The 14,595-nt window shown below is 38.8% G+C and overlaps 3 protein-coding genes across 4 annotated transcripts in view; all 3 read left to right on the forward strand.

The window, feature by feature from the left end:
- The window catches only part of LOC116690979 (transmembrane protease serine 6), a 4,067-nt gene extending 781 nt beyond the window's left edge, over positions 1-3,286 (forward strand). The window contains exons 2-6 of the mRNA XM_032518218.1: positions 339-517; positions 1,346-1,441; positions 2,019-2,161; positions 2,258-2,413; positions 3,064-3,286. Of these exons, the coding sequence (XP_032374109.1) occupies positions 339-517; positions 1,346-1,441; positions 2,019-2,161; positions 2,258-2,413; positions 3,064-3,117 (628 nt within the window). The 3' untranslated portion in view covers positions 3,118-3,286. The remainder of the gene's footprint in view (positions 1-338; positions 518-1,345; positions 1,442-2,018; positions 2,162-2,257; positions 2,414-3,063) is intronic.
- Positions 3,287-3,986: 700 nt separating this feature from the next.
- Positions 3,987-8,682, forward strand: ethe1 (ETHE1 persulfide dioxygenase). Its single transcript, XM_032518217.1, has 7 exons — positions 3,987-4,440; positions 5,710-5,854; positions 6,241-6,389; positions 6,665-6,794; positions 6,989-7,078; positions 7,982-8,098; positions 8,279-8,682. The coding sequence occupies exons 1-7, from the start codon at positions 4,231-4,233 to the stop codon at positions 8,323-8,325; spliced, it is 888 nt and encodes a 295-aa protein (XP_032374108.1). The 5' UTR covers positions 3,987-4,230; the 3' UTR covers positions 8,326-8,682.
- A 255-nt stretch (positions 8,683-8,937) lies between these two features.
- The window catches only part of phldb3 (pleckstrin homology-like domain, family B, member 3), a 36,872-nt gene continuing 31,214 nt past the window's right edge, over positions 8,938-14,595 (forward strand). Inside the window, exon 1 of one of the 2 annotated variants that reach the window (XM_032518215.1) lies at positions 8,938-9,886. The gene's annotated coding sequence lies outside the window, so the exon portion shown is untranslated. Of the gene's footprint in view, positions 9,887-12,746; positions 13,271-14,595 lie in introns of those variants that run through there. The other variant, XM_032518216.1, reaches the window with a different exon arrangement.

Genomic DNA, 14,595 nt, shown 5'->3' on the forward strand with positions numbered 1-14,595 from the left:
TATATATATATATATTGTAATAATCTATTATAGTAACATTATTAAAGTAATATCTCCCTTGGTTCTTCTTTGCAGCACTGTGTAAACACTCTGTTTATACCTGGTACCCTATAGAGCCAATATGGGCTGGAAACAAGGTCATTTTTTAATGTAATAAGATAGATTTTTTTAAAGACAATCAGCAGTTTATTTACATAGAGACCCGACTTCATTAGAAGAAAAACAGCATCACTTTTTTTATACAATCTCTTACAGTAAGATAAAGACAAGCTTTGATCCGTTTACACTGGGGCCACTTAACTTCAACTTGGACCACAAATGTCTGTCTCTCTCTGCAGAAACAACATGCTTGAAGTGGCCGACTGGCTGGTGGTGGTGGACACAGTCAGCATCGCAGACAGCTCTCTGGGGAAACGTTACAGAGCACTGCAGGTCCTCTACCACCCTCTCTTCAACAGAGACAACAATGACTATGACCTGGGCCTGCTGCGCACCATCACTGACATGGACATGAAGGGTAAGAGCAGCGGGCCCCATCTATCGGCAGGGCTGGTTAAAGCACATCATGTTCCTGGTTACACTTTATAAATAGGGTACGCTAATTGCCTTTTACACGTACTGCATAGAAACAGATTCCGAAATAGGCCTCGCTGGTAAGAAATGATAAGGTCTATGTTTTGAGAAAAAAGGTTGTTATAAAGCTACTGAAAATGTCCAATAAGGACTACCCTAAAATAGCAAACACCATTACTACTGACATCCATCATTTAATTTACTGTATAATGTGGGTACTAACATGCTTACAACATTTTATTTGCCATTGATTAGCAAATCAAAATAAACATGTATTTATCACAGACATTTGACACATCATGAATTATTTTGATATTTGGGATTTTTTTCAAAAATCCCCTAGATGTAAAATACATTTTAAATTACGTAAACTATCTTTATACAGATACTAGCGTATGTAGTTTTCAATAAATTTGTCTTTCAAATACATCTGGTTAAATACTGCTAATCTGGGTTGATTATTCTTTTCATTGCAACACCATTTCTGTTTAACATGTTTACATATATACAGTCCAATTAGCAATACTTATATCGTTGTATAGCACTTTTCAAAGCCCAGGTAAAATACGTCACAAAGGAAAAAACAAAAAGCTAAACTTTGCTTTAAAAATGTTACACGCTTGTAAGTAAAACAAGATAAGTGACATTTATACATTAACAGCAACTGAGCTGGCAAAAAACTGAGACTTTGTGGTCTCATAACCATGTCTTTATTGCTTTTCTTAGATTATGTCTGAAGGTTGTGTTTATCTGATAACTGTGTGTTTTGTAGGTGGGGTGCGACCGGTCTGTTTACCCAGTCCGAGGGAGTCCTTTCTTCCTGGAGCGGCTTGTTGGATCACAGGCTGGGGACATATTAATGAAGGAGGTTTGTTACACTGACACAAACTCTCGGATTTTACTCCTCTCATTAAAAAGCAAGTAATCGTACATTCTATGGATCTCACACACACACACACGCACGCACGCACACACACACACACACACACACACACACACACACACACACACACACTCACTCACTCACTCACTCACTCACTCACTCACTCACTCACTCACTCACTCACTCACTCACTCACTCACTCACTCACACACACACACACACACACACATAAAAAAGCACACATATATTTTAAATACAATTTCTTTTTTGCATTTGAGAAGTTCTGATACAAAGATGCCTGAGAAGAAACACAATTTAAATGATCAAGACTCCATCCTTGTAATTTACTCCTGGCTGCCATACAAGGCCCGAGGCAGCTGTTTGTAAGGAATGCTGTAAGGCTTGTTGGCTTCAGTCTGTCTGAGTGATTTATCACAAATTAAAAAATGATTTCTTCCTTTTTTTTTTAAACCTTCCTTTGAGTAATACTTTACACTAATATCATAATTAGTGCCTTGTCTGTTTCTTTTTACTAATTTCTCTTCTTTATGCTTTCTATCAGGCTTTTTGTCAGATAACCTAAGGCAGGCTCAGGTCCAGGTAATAGCTCAACTGGTCTGCTCCCAGCCAAGTGTCTACGGCATGTACCTGACTCCTCGTATGATTTGTGCTGGCACCCTGGACGGAGGAGTGGACGCCTGCCAGGTATACACACCCACCGATATAAAATCTCCATGTAAACCTGATATAGGTTCATGAAAAATATCTTATGTTTGTCATATGAGTTGGTCCTGTTTTCAGGGAGACAGTGGTGGACCCCTGGTGTGTGAGACAGCCAGAGGGGACTGGAGGCTGGCAGGGGTGGTGAGCTGGGGAGAGGGCTGCGGACGGCACGATAAACCAGGCGTCTACAGCCGAGTAACCCAACTGATCCCCTGGATTATAAGATATACTGAGGTACTTGAGGTAGTGTACAAAGTGATGTCCCCCGTTATATGAATGTTTCATGAATCATCACAGTCAGTCAAGCTTTGTTAAGTGATTTAGTAGTTTAGTTATAGATGTGTCAAATACATGTAGTGCTCTTAAATTTGAAATGGAAATGACATCAGTCTGGGAAACGACGATTGGCAAGCTGTGCCAAAAATGTATTGTTGTTATTTTGAACCATGGGCTCAGGAGGGAGAACAATTTGACTGTGTATCGTTCTCACATAAAGCAAGTTATGGGGATAAAACTGGATCACCTCATAACTTTTGGGATTGTCATAGAAACATAAAGCACTATCTTTTGTTGACTTGTCCTTCCCAATATCCGCTGTTCAACCCAGATTAAATTTGATGAATGGTATACTCAAATGGAGGCAGAAAACAGGTACTAAACAATAGGGATACAAATTAATAAACTGACTCACTAAAACATGCTGGATGAGAGCATTACATGCCATGTGTTATACAGATGGAAGCTACTTTTTATGCATTTCTGGATTTCTTTGTTGGCAGATGGTACACAATACATTTATATTCAATACATGTTCCTTATTGAAATATATAAAACTGTATTTTAGATTGATGCAGGCATTTTCACTTTTTTGTATTTTACCACAGGACAAACCAAAGGAATTGGAGGAGACCACGGCAGTCATAACCGACACCTCATAAGAACCGGAGATTTATGACTGACAACAGTTCCATTTGCTCAGATTACTGTCTGTTCTGCCATTTTCCCAGCCCTTGTCACATGACCACTTAACGTTTCCATGATGACTATCCCATATTCTGATACCATGGAACCCAGCACTGGAATTATTTTTATTTTAAAAGGCAGACTGAGCCTGTATGTGTACATGTGCAATGTATTCAGATGTAAAAAAAAAAATAAAAATGACAACAAGTAAAATTAAGGATAAATGTTATGTTTATTTATATTATATGTTGTTCTATCTTATCCAATATTTCCTATATTTCTAAGCAGATTTTCAATGCTGTATTCTGATTAAATGACCACAAATGCAAGGGGTCCTTATTCAAAATATCTGTCTATGTCTTGTGTTTATAAAATAATCATCAGGCTGTATTTAGGAAGAATTTAAAATAGTGATTAAGAACTTATTAGAAAAATGTTAACTGACTCAGTGATGAGTAGGGCTATGTTCTTCTCTTTGGGGCCAGCAGAGTTGCCCCCTACTGCTGGTAACACGGATGTATAACTGAAAATTATACAGAATGCAGGCACTTGCGCCCATATACAGCGCATCGGCTTTACTTTTTAGCCCCGGAAGTTACCGGCTTATCGGCAACTTCTGATAAAAGTAGCTATAGGCCTACATGCCAATAGTCACGTAACAATAGTGAAGCAGCCTTGTTTACGTGGTGTGTGCGTGCGTTCATACGCCCGCTTGGGTAAGGCTCGTGCAGGCGACAGACAGTAATCATCCATAGAAACTATGGCAATCATCCATAACTGTGCTGTAACCATAGACTGTATAATGATAACCGATCTGACCCGTGAAGACATGGGGACTGTTGACCCACATGTGATTGCTCAAAAACACAAACACTGGTTATGGCAGTTACAACCGCTGTAAAAGTGTTTGATACTGTGACACAATAGTATCGCTGGGTTCATCCAAGGGGAGAGTTACGCTTTCATACAACTTATTTCCCATAAGCTCGAGGGGAAACGCGGCCACATATCGTTACCAGCCGCCGCTCGGGTGCCACATTTGTCACAATTATCCTGGACAGCAGTCAGGAAATAGCAGGCGAATTACAATGTGCTCGGCAATAAGCAGAACGAAACCAGTTCAACGGGCTCTGGCTCTCACGCTTCTCCTCAGACCAAACACCGAGGGCTCGAGTTATGCAATAGCCGAGAGCAGGCGCTTCTGTTCCGGGGTAAGTCCTAGCATCTACCCGCTACGAGCTACCAGCAGATCGTATTGCTCCAGGATGGCGCTGACCGAAGGACTGCTCTTCAGACAAGTAGGTTCTTGTTAATAAACGTTGTTTTACTTCTGTTGAGTTTATGTCGTCGGTTTTGAAAAAAGTTTACAATGCAATGTTTGTAACTGTTTTGCACTAGCTAACGTTAGTAGGAAGTGAGTTATGAGGGCTAACGTTAAGCTAGCGTTAGCTTTTCTTGTTGTTAAAGTAGCTTAAAGATGTAATTTATTTAAATTAAGCTAAGTTATTGGATACCTCTCTGTGGCTTGTGGTAAATGTAGTGTTTAGCTTTCCTTGCCTGGCTCAATCTGCTCAATGTTTCTGCAATTACGTTGTAAAGCTGATGACTAACGTTATAAGTTAGCTACTGTAGGTAAACTCTAATGTTACTGTAATGTAGCTAGTATCATGATGACTCTGGACATGAAAGTAAAATTATGCGTCTTGTCCAGCCTGATGTAGCGTAGCTAGATGTTGACAAAACAACCTTAACTCAAGGTCCAATTCAACAGAATCACAGGGTTATCATAAAACAACAGCTATTTTTTATGGCAACTGCGGTTAAGCAAGCTCAATTAACTGAGTATAAGAGGACATTGAGTTGAGGTTGGTTAATTAGATACATGTTCGCTTAATGCCCTTTATCAAACAACGGCACATGTTGCTAGATCTAAAAGAAACTATCTATTTGGTTAATAATGGTGGACGAAATGCGTATAGGTAAACATGACTTTTTTCAGTATTTTTTTTAACATGTCATTCAATGATATCTTGCTATGTCTATACTGTTCTCACAAATGTACAGATGTATTCGTATTCTTGGATAGATCACCAATTCAGATCCAGGCATGCATACGTTATTACATTTTTCTTCAAATATCCACAGATCATCAAAGAACAAATTATGTTCACACATAGATTGATTGCTCTTGATTTTGTCCTATCATAGTTGTCTAGAGATCCCTGAGCAGATTACCTTCTCTTCTCTTTCCTCCTGTCATGTTTTTTGTTTGTTTGTTTAAGGTTTCCAGTTAAATAAGTATTAACAGTTAAAAAACACGACATGTATTTTATCTCAAACACCGCAAACTTTTCAAATACTTAAGAAGCACACATTTTGCATTGATGAGATGTAGATCAACATCATATTCAGTTCTTTATTTTTTCTTTCTTTCTCCCTTGCTATCTCACACACATACAAACACACAGTGTTTAAAGTACAACAAGAAGGATATGCAACATTACCACACCTCCAATTTATTGCTGAAACACTCCTGTGGCCTCACCTATTTTTTTTCTTCTTTTCAGCTGTTTGAGTCAGAGAGCAGCACCTACACCTACCTGCTGGGAGACACAGAGACCAAGGAGGCGATCCTTATCGATCCTGTACTGGAAACCATCGAACGGGACCTGAAGCTAATACATGAACTGGGGCTCAATCTAAAAGTGGCAGGTAGCTTAAGTTCCTGTGGCTAGGCTAAGAGATATAACAGTATTCTACAGATTTTGAAAACTCATCTTTGCCATCGTCCAGTACAGACCTCTGTTTTTTTATTTATTTATGTACATGTCCACCACACATTATCCTATGAAGCATAATGTATAGGTTAGGATAGTTTGGCCTTGGTTTTCTGCAAAGGGGCTATTATAGCCCTGGAATAAAGTCACCTATATTCTGGGTGCTTATTAAAAACTTTAGCTAGCTTTTAGTAGAATTCTTAGAATTAGCTTGGACTCCTTACTTTAGACAACAGAATTCGTGAACTAGTCCACCAACTTATTTATGATAGTATTGAATTATTGCCAAACCTTTTGGTAAACCATACTATTTTCTGATAGTGAACACTCATTGCCATGCTGACCACATCACAAGTACTGGGCTGATGAAGAAAAGATTGGTTGGGCTGAAGAGTGCAATCTCCAAATTTAGCGGTGCCTCTGCAGACATCCTCCTGTCGGAAGGAGACAAGATCTACTTTGGAAAACACGTAAGGAGAACATATTACTTATTTCATTGCGGAAAAAATGATCCATACAACCCTCATTTTATAAATAACTAAATGGAGGGTTAACTGCAAAGTAGTATTATAAGTCTTGGATCTGGATTTGACTGTTTTTCAGCTTAGTGATGGATATGGACACACCCTTGCATGCTTCTAGATAGTTTATCTTGGATTTGTATCATGTGGTGCTCTGTAAAGAACTGGAACTTTTTAGTTGAACTTGTTTGATGAAACAGGCCTTTGTCTCTTCTTCCCTGTAGTATCTCACAGCGAGAGAGACACCGGGACACACTGATGGGTGTATGGTGCTGGTGACAGGGGATCAAAACATGGCTTTTACTGGGGACACTCTGCTCATCAGAGGCTGTGGCAGGACAGACTTCCAGCAGGGTAGACATACTCTTTTACTTGTTCCTAATAATCTCATATCAAATGCAGTTGTTTTTCCGTAACACACTGGCTGAAAGAGAAAGCATTTATTTTTTATTTATTTTTGTAATGCTGCAAGAAGAACACAAGAGGGCAATATTGCATCTGTTTTCTTTTGGAATTGGGCTAATTGTTGCAAAATGTTTCTAATCCAGGTTGCGCCAAGAAGCTTTATGAGTCAGTCCATCAGAAGATCTTTACTCTGCCAGACCAGTGCCTTGTCTACCCAGCACATGACTACCGAGGTTGGCTGAAAACTCACACATTTATTTCATATCTCATGGAGTCATTGTGTGAACACTGGTTATGCAAATAGACAGATTTTTAGCACCAGCATAGTGTAAAAAATCCATTTCAAGAATATTCCCACCAATAGCAACCAATACTGATGTGATGCACATGTTCTTACACAAGTCTTTGTACATCTGCAGTGCAAGCAGGTCAAGCTTTTCAGACATGCTTCTCTTAATGTCATGCCTGTTAACAGTGTTAGAAGTATTCTGATCTTTTACTTCAGTAAAATTAGAAATTCTGTAGTTTAAAAAGTAACTGTTACAAATAAAAAAACTGTTCTTACATAAAAGTACAAAGTATAACCGTCAAGTGTCACTTAAAGTACCAAAAGGAGTTATTATGCAAAATGCCCATTTTTAAATAAATATATAAATGGGATTAAACGTATTTATACAATAATTAATATGTTGCAGCTGATAATGGTGAGAGTAAAATGTAGTTCAGTAGAAGTATAAAGTAGCATTACATGGAAATGTTCAAGTAAAATAGAGGAACCCTAAAATTGGACTCAAGTAGAGTACTTAAGTTAATGTACTTTTTAATGTACCGCTTTTTACAAGTTTGATTTAGTTGCTTATTGGATACCTATATAGTGAAAAAAGATAAGAAAAATGCCATTTCACAATGTGTTAAATATCAGTAAGAAATCATATTTAATGCACACTGATATTTAAACTATCTGATACAATTTAGTGTACATCTGCCAATAAGTATGTACAGTCTACCAGCACTATGTGATTTCTCTGCATTTACCAAATATTATATTTTCTTCTGATTGATCAGTGGGGTTCAACATCTGGTAAAAATCAGGGCCACAGATGACATATTGGGCTTTATCTGTCTTTGTTTATCAGGTCAGACGGTGACTACAGTTGGTGAGGAGCGCAAGTTTAACCCGCGCTTGACCAAGAGCCTGGAAGAGTTTGAGAACATCATGAGTAACCTGAATCTCCCCAAGCCTAAGAAAATAGGTATCAACAACACATTTTCTGTAGTCTAACCTCCCCTCCATTCTCTGTTAGTCAACATAATTCCTGAGCTAAAAAAACTTCATTGTCAAGTTTGTAACACCTCAGCGCACACTTACTTAGCGATAATTGAAATATCTTACTTGTCACTATATTAATGTTTCTTTATATTTCTTATTCCAGATATTGCAGTGCCTGCTAATCTGGTGTGTGGAGTACACAATGTCTGAATTTCCTGCAAAAGAGAGTTTTAATCAAATAAACAACATCATAGAATCAGAATCAGCTTTATTGGCCAGGTATGTGTACTCAAACAGAGTTTTACTCCATCTCTTGCACATAGCAAAGTGATTAACATTTACATGTTTGTATCTGAGCAGGATTTGCCAAAAGGTGCTTACCATTAAGTGCTTTATTGTGTTTATATATGTAAATGTAAAGATATATAATTGAATAGCTGTTGCCACTGACGTTAATGTGATAATACTGAAAATAAAAATGCAATCAGTTAAGATCTGTACATAAGGAAAAACCACTATTCATAACTTTTTTTGCATTTGGATTAAATTTAAATGTGACCTACTCTATTCAGCTGTGTCATTATAAATCGGGAGGAACTGTTACTAGAAGGGAAGCTTCTATTTAAGGTTTGGTTTGGTATTAATGAATTCTTAACTGGGACAATTGAGTTCCTCCACATGGGCTTTCCAGTGAGTCTGGACTCTTTAAGCCATGGTCACACACACACACACATACACACACACACACACACACACACACACACACACACACACACACACACACACACACACACACACACACACACACACACACACACACACACACACACACACACACACACACACACACCACTGACCGCTGCCAGCAATGTTCTTTTTGCATAGCAGGAAAATGAAACTGCTATTTGCATTCAGAATTTCTGAGGGCCAAGTTTCCATTGACAACATGTCAGTGCTATGTGTTTGTGTTCTCTCATCTGTTCCTCTGGACATCACATAGACAAGGGTGTCTATTGAAATATGTATCTTTATTTCAGTAAGATATTAAAAAAAGGCATCCATGCCAAGTATCAACACATTGAAGTCTGCTCCTGGGTTTCCAGATGTTCTGTATGTGCTGCTCAGCCTGCATTTAATGGCTCATCAGCCAGTAAGACAGGTTTGTTTGGGAGTGTCGGCTTCTGACTCAGCCACAGGACTGCCAGAGAAACAAGCTAATGTGATAGTATGCTATATGATATTGCTGGTCTTATTATGAGTTTTTAAGGGCCAGTATCAAAATGTCCCCATTTAATCTAAATATCTCTCCTTGCGAGGATTCAAAGGAACATCCCACTGATTGTACATAGTTCAATTTCCTCATCTTAGGGAATACCAGTCACCATATGAAAACAATTGGAAAACTGAAGGTGTGGAGTTTGAACTTAGGACGTGGGTGTTAACCAACCATGAATGGTGTTAACCAACCATGAATGGGCCTAACTAAAGAAGCTTTGAGCTTCATTACGTGAAATGTAGATTCCAACATCTTCCCTCCTTCGAGGGACTAAAAGTCAAGATATTTTTCTCTCTGCCGTGTAGATTTTGACCATTCTTTTTCTTACAGTCTCATGCGAGAGCCCCACCTTTATGGAAGTGCAATATAAAGTCGCTGGAGTACACCTTTCACTTTCAGACCATTACAGGAAACTAAAATGCTCCACAGCAATCCATTAAAATTCTTCTGAATGGATTAAGAGTCCTTGGGTTTACCATTAGTGCAACTCGCACAGTAAGTTTAATTACATCTTTATTAATACTATTTAAGTAGTTGTAAATTTGTATTCCTATACTTTAAATATTTGGTCTTGTATTCTATCACATTTATTATTTCATGTATATTGTATCCTATTATTTCATGTACATTCTGGATGTGTGCTGTGTGTTTGATATTTGCTGCTGTAACACTGCAATTTCCCATTTTTGGAATCAACAAAAGTCTATCTAGGGTGTCAGAGCACCTTAAACAGAGGTGTGCCGATCTGACACGCTGAATAATATCAGCCACGATGTGACCAATCCTCATTACCGGCAGTTACTTTGTCAATGTCATAAAAGAAGTCACTGTGTCCTCAGTATCAGTTACATTCATTCAATCACAGTCTTTAGAGCAGCAATCTTGAACATCTTGTTACCTTACTTAAAAATGATTCTAATGAGTTTTACACAGTGAGGTAGAGCGATTTAAAGTTTGGGAAAAAGAGCGCACTGTTATGAGGATCAGTATTTGTTATTTGCAGACTTATGGTATTGGTTTCAGGAGAAAAAAAGAAAAATGCTTGGATTGGTGCTTCCCTATTAATGGAATGCCAATATTCACCTAATAAACAGTATATAGGCCAAGAATTTGGGCCTTTAAGCTCTTCAAAAGACATGTACAGGTACTTTGTTATAAAGAAGAGGACTTGGTAAGAATAAAATATAATGTAGGCTGGAGAAAGTGTGTGTTGGCTGGTCACATGCAAGTTAATACTGTAAACACACACACACCATCTACCAGCTGTCACTGTCAGCACTTGAAACAAACAGCTTGATTTACACAACCTCTACCTCAACTATTGTCCTCGCCGAGAGACACCTGCATTGTTTTTTCTATTCAAAACAGGAGGTGTGTGTGACCGTTGTTGCAATCAAGCTGAAGATATGTTGCTTTAGATATACAGTAGTTTTCATGTTAAATGGTCCTATTCTCTTGATCCTGTTTTGCTGCTGGGAAGCTAAGGTGCCAGCTGTCCTTTCACCCAGTCTGTGTCCCCCATCTGCCAGCCCTCTTTCAGCCTCTGCCTCAGCCCACTTACACTGTGCCACCATGAACCTGCTGCCCATTCTCTCTCACACCGTCCACATGTCACTGGGGGGAATCTATTACACTATCGGCTCATTCAGAAAGAGCTGTAAAGAGGCCAGTCAGGATGATAAAGCTTTCAGAGTCAAGAGCAGATTCTGCCCAACAGACCCTTAAGAAAATACTTAAAGGGATTTAGTGTACCTCTATACTTAGCATTGAGTTTAGAGTGGTCTTATACTTGTTGCAAATATTTTATATTCTACAATGTCACTAACAAATATAGAGTTTTTGGTTATTTTTAATATCTTCAAGTATCACTAACATTTGCTACAGGAATTCACGTTGCTCTGGCGCTCAATAGTAAGTGTACAGTGACTGTGTAATACTTCATGGTATTTTAATCTCCACTGGGATCAATATAAGACTGCTGTAGGAATTTACACTGTTACTCATATAGTATGTGTACATACTGTAGTTTTAGTCATCCAGGTCATGGGATTTCTAATGGTTTGTTTGTTTGCTTGTGCGTTGGTTTTGCTTTATTACTATGGAAAACCTGCTGCTGTAACAAGGGAATTTCACCATTGTGGGATGAATAAAGTATCATTTAATCTAATCCAGTAAATCACACGGCTTTGGTGGTTAAGGGATTTCTTAGTGTATTTTACGGTATTTATATCACCACTCTAATATCCCGAACACACTTGTAAGGCGTGTATAGCATTTGAAATATTCCAATGTGGGCGCCACCCAGTGGTAGTATCAAAAGCATGCAGTTTTGACCTACAATTATTCAAATCCATAATCTTGTCAATAATGTTAATTAAGTGTTAACTCACTCAAACTCTTATTGGTTTCCAAACACATTTTGGGAGACAGCCTGAGAGAACAAGGTCAAAAGACACATCATGTACCACATGCACTATAGTAAAAGGGTTTTGAGCTTCAGATCAGTGGTATTTGCAGGGTCACAAATGTACAGTTGCTCCCCATGACAAACTACATTTTACCCCATGTGTCTGTGAAGTGTTACATTGCAACTAGTTGTACCAATTCTAAAAACATTGATTTACTTTACATCCTCATCTAGCACAGGCCCTTAGCCAGAACCTCTGTGTAGAGTAGAGGGTTTGTATATTTCTCACCCTAGAGTAAAAGGACACAATGTGCATTCACTTACTTTAAGGTTACTGGCACAAGAAAGATCCCAATGTGACAGCTTCAAAAAAAAGGACAGTTAGGGTACTGGGCATTTTATTCTATTTGTATTAAACAGCTTTGAAAAGTACACAAGTGCATTTACTCAAGTACTATGGCCATTCTGTTTAGGCTATAGTAACCTATATCTACTACCCAGCAATACACAAAGTAAGTAAAAGTAGCCCCACCTTTACCAACATTAAACATTAAAAGGCAGTTTCAATAATTATAATAACATTTATTCACTGTTGTATTGATCTATTGCTGCATTTACTTATGTAAAAAGATTGGAGTAGCCTACTTTCACTAAACCATGGGATATGGGCCATCCAACTTCACGTGTGGTCACTTTTTCAGCTCAGGATTCTACCAAATACTTCTGTTCTCTAACGAGCGTGACATATAAAAAATGTAGCAACTGACCCCAACCCCTTTTTCTCTATGATGACCTTATAAGCAAAGCTTAATCTCCCACTATATCACTATATTATTAAAACATTCCCAAGTGGCCGTTTTACTTCACAGCGCACTGGCAATGTGCCTGGATGACTCTTTAGTTGAGCCACTCCACAATGAGAAAGCCCCGTCAGTTCCCAGAATAGAAATCCCGTTTCGGTGCAGGACTTGAACGGAACTCTCACTGTTTGTATGAGCGCAGACACCGCCGGTGAAGTCTGCTTGAACTAAACGGGGATATGTAGCTTTTCATGTATGCCTTTGGCAGAAAACACTTTTATTAGTCGGCCCCCGCCTCGTCGTTGCCCTCCTCCGCTTGCGTTCAGTTCAATCTCACCTGTTGACGCCGGCAGCAGCTCAACACCGCCTGTCACTTTTTCCTAAGAGTGATTGAATCAAACCATGTGAAGATTTTTTTTTTTTAAAAGCAGAAAAACTTACATACGTGGGCTTTCAGCCCCACCATAGCAAACGGTCGGTGAGCTCGAGGTGACTGAACACGAGCCTGACTTTTGTGTCTGAAAGTGAAAGCGCTTTAACAGTTTGCTGAAGTGACGTTTCGCTACAGTTTTTTTCCGCGTTTCCTCTCTGTGATTTCGTCCGGCTTCGCCACTATGTTATGAATTGGAGGACCCACCATTCTCGTCGTTTACGGTGGAGCACGTTTACCAAGTAAGAGCTGGTATTTTGTACTATACTTAATATTTTTGTTTTAGCTGTAAAGCCAGCAGAAAATGCTTTTTAGACCTCCAAACAACTTACAAAGCTCGTGTAACTCGTGCAACTGCTGTTAATAATACTTTCCACACCAGAATGGTAATAAGGCTAGCCTACAGTAGGTTATGATCTGCCTAAAAGCACTGACAAGAATGTGTTCTTGACTCGGGAAAGTTAGTAGTCCCAGTCCATCTATTGACACATCTACTTTTTAATTCCTCTAGTCTGCACCCCTAGCAAAAAAGGAATTAATACAGCTTCCTGATGTTGAAAACATTGACAAAGCAAAGCTTTCTTGCATGGATCTAATTACTTGGCTGTGATTGTAAAAGAGTTCATTGATTCATACTTCATTATGTTCTTTTCCTGCCCTTTAGCCTAAATACAATTCTGACAGTTTTCAGTCCTTATCTGTGAAAAGACAGTAACTTTCTCTGACCTATACTGCTGTTTAGAATTTTCTGTCAAACCTTGTCCCATGACAATAACTCCAGCTTACACAAATAACCCCTTTTGTTTACAATGACCCTGAGGTATCTTGCCTTTTATCCCTCCATCAGCACGCACAGGATAAACAGAGTGGGCGGGAGTGTAGGCTACTGTAGTTTCAGGGAGGGTTGTGAGGAGAGATTGCCTTGGGTTAGGAGGCTTTTGCTGTCTGGGCAGTTGTGTCTTTAGTTATTGTCCGTCTCACTCCCTCACTCATACACATACCTTGTTTTGACTGGTTTTGGACAAATCTCTGTCTTAACTCTGCATCCTAGGCTGTCATTACTGGATCACTCTTTCCTTGCATCACAATTCCCAGAGATTTACTCAAGCCAAAGGAATCTGTCAGTGCAGTTAAACCAGTACTGATGCAAGGAGTTGCACACGGTATCAAGATCGAGATTTGATAAGTGCCCTAAGAGATTTAACCACATTATAGGCCGCCTTAATATCTGCACTTGTTTCATTAATGACAGGCCTAAAGCCTACAGGTAGATGCATGCAAGGCTTAAAGCAACGCTTTTCTGTCATAGTCAATGCGTTTCAGCATGGCTGCAACTAATTATGGTTCATTTTACAGCCAAATGTTCCCTTGTCATAGTAGGAAAACCACAAGTCTTACTAAAAACATTAACATTGCCCCTGCTATATTCAAGTCTTCCAGAAACAGTTAGCCAGCATGCACAATAACAGGACCCTGAAAATGCTTTTTATCATCGATTAATGTAGGCTATTTCAATGTTTTTTGTAATTAGTTATTTTTAGTCCAACCAACCGTAAAAAAAAAAAAA

This window comes from Etheostoma spectabile, chromosome 6 (genome assembly GCF_008692095.1).
Source record: "Etheostoma spectabile isolate EspeVRDwgs_2016 chromosome 6, UIUC_Espe_1.0, whole genome shotgun sequence".
Classification (NCBI taxonomy): Eukaryota; Metazoa; Chordata; class Actinopteri; order Perciformes; family Percidae; genus Etheostoma; species Etheostoma spectabile.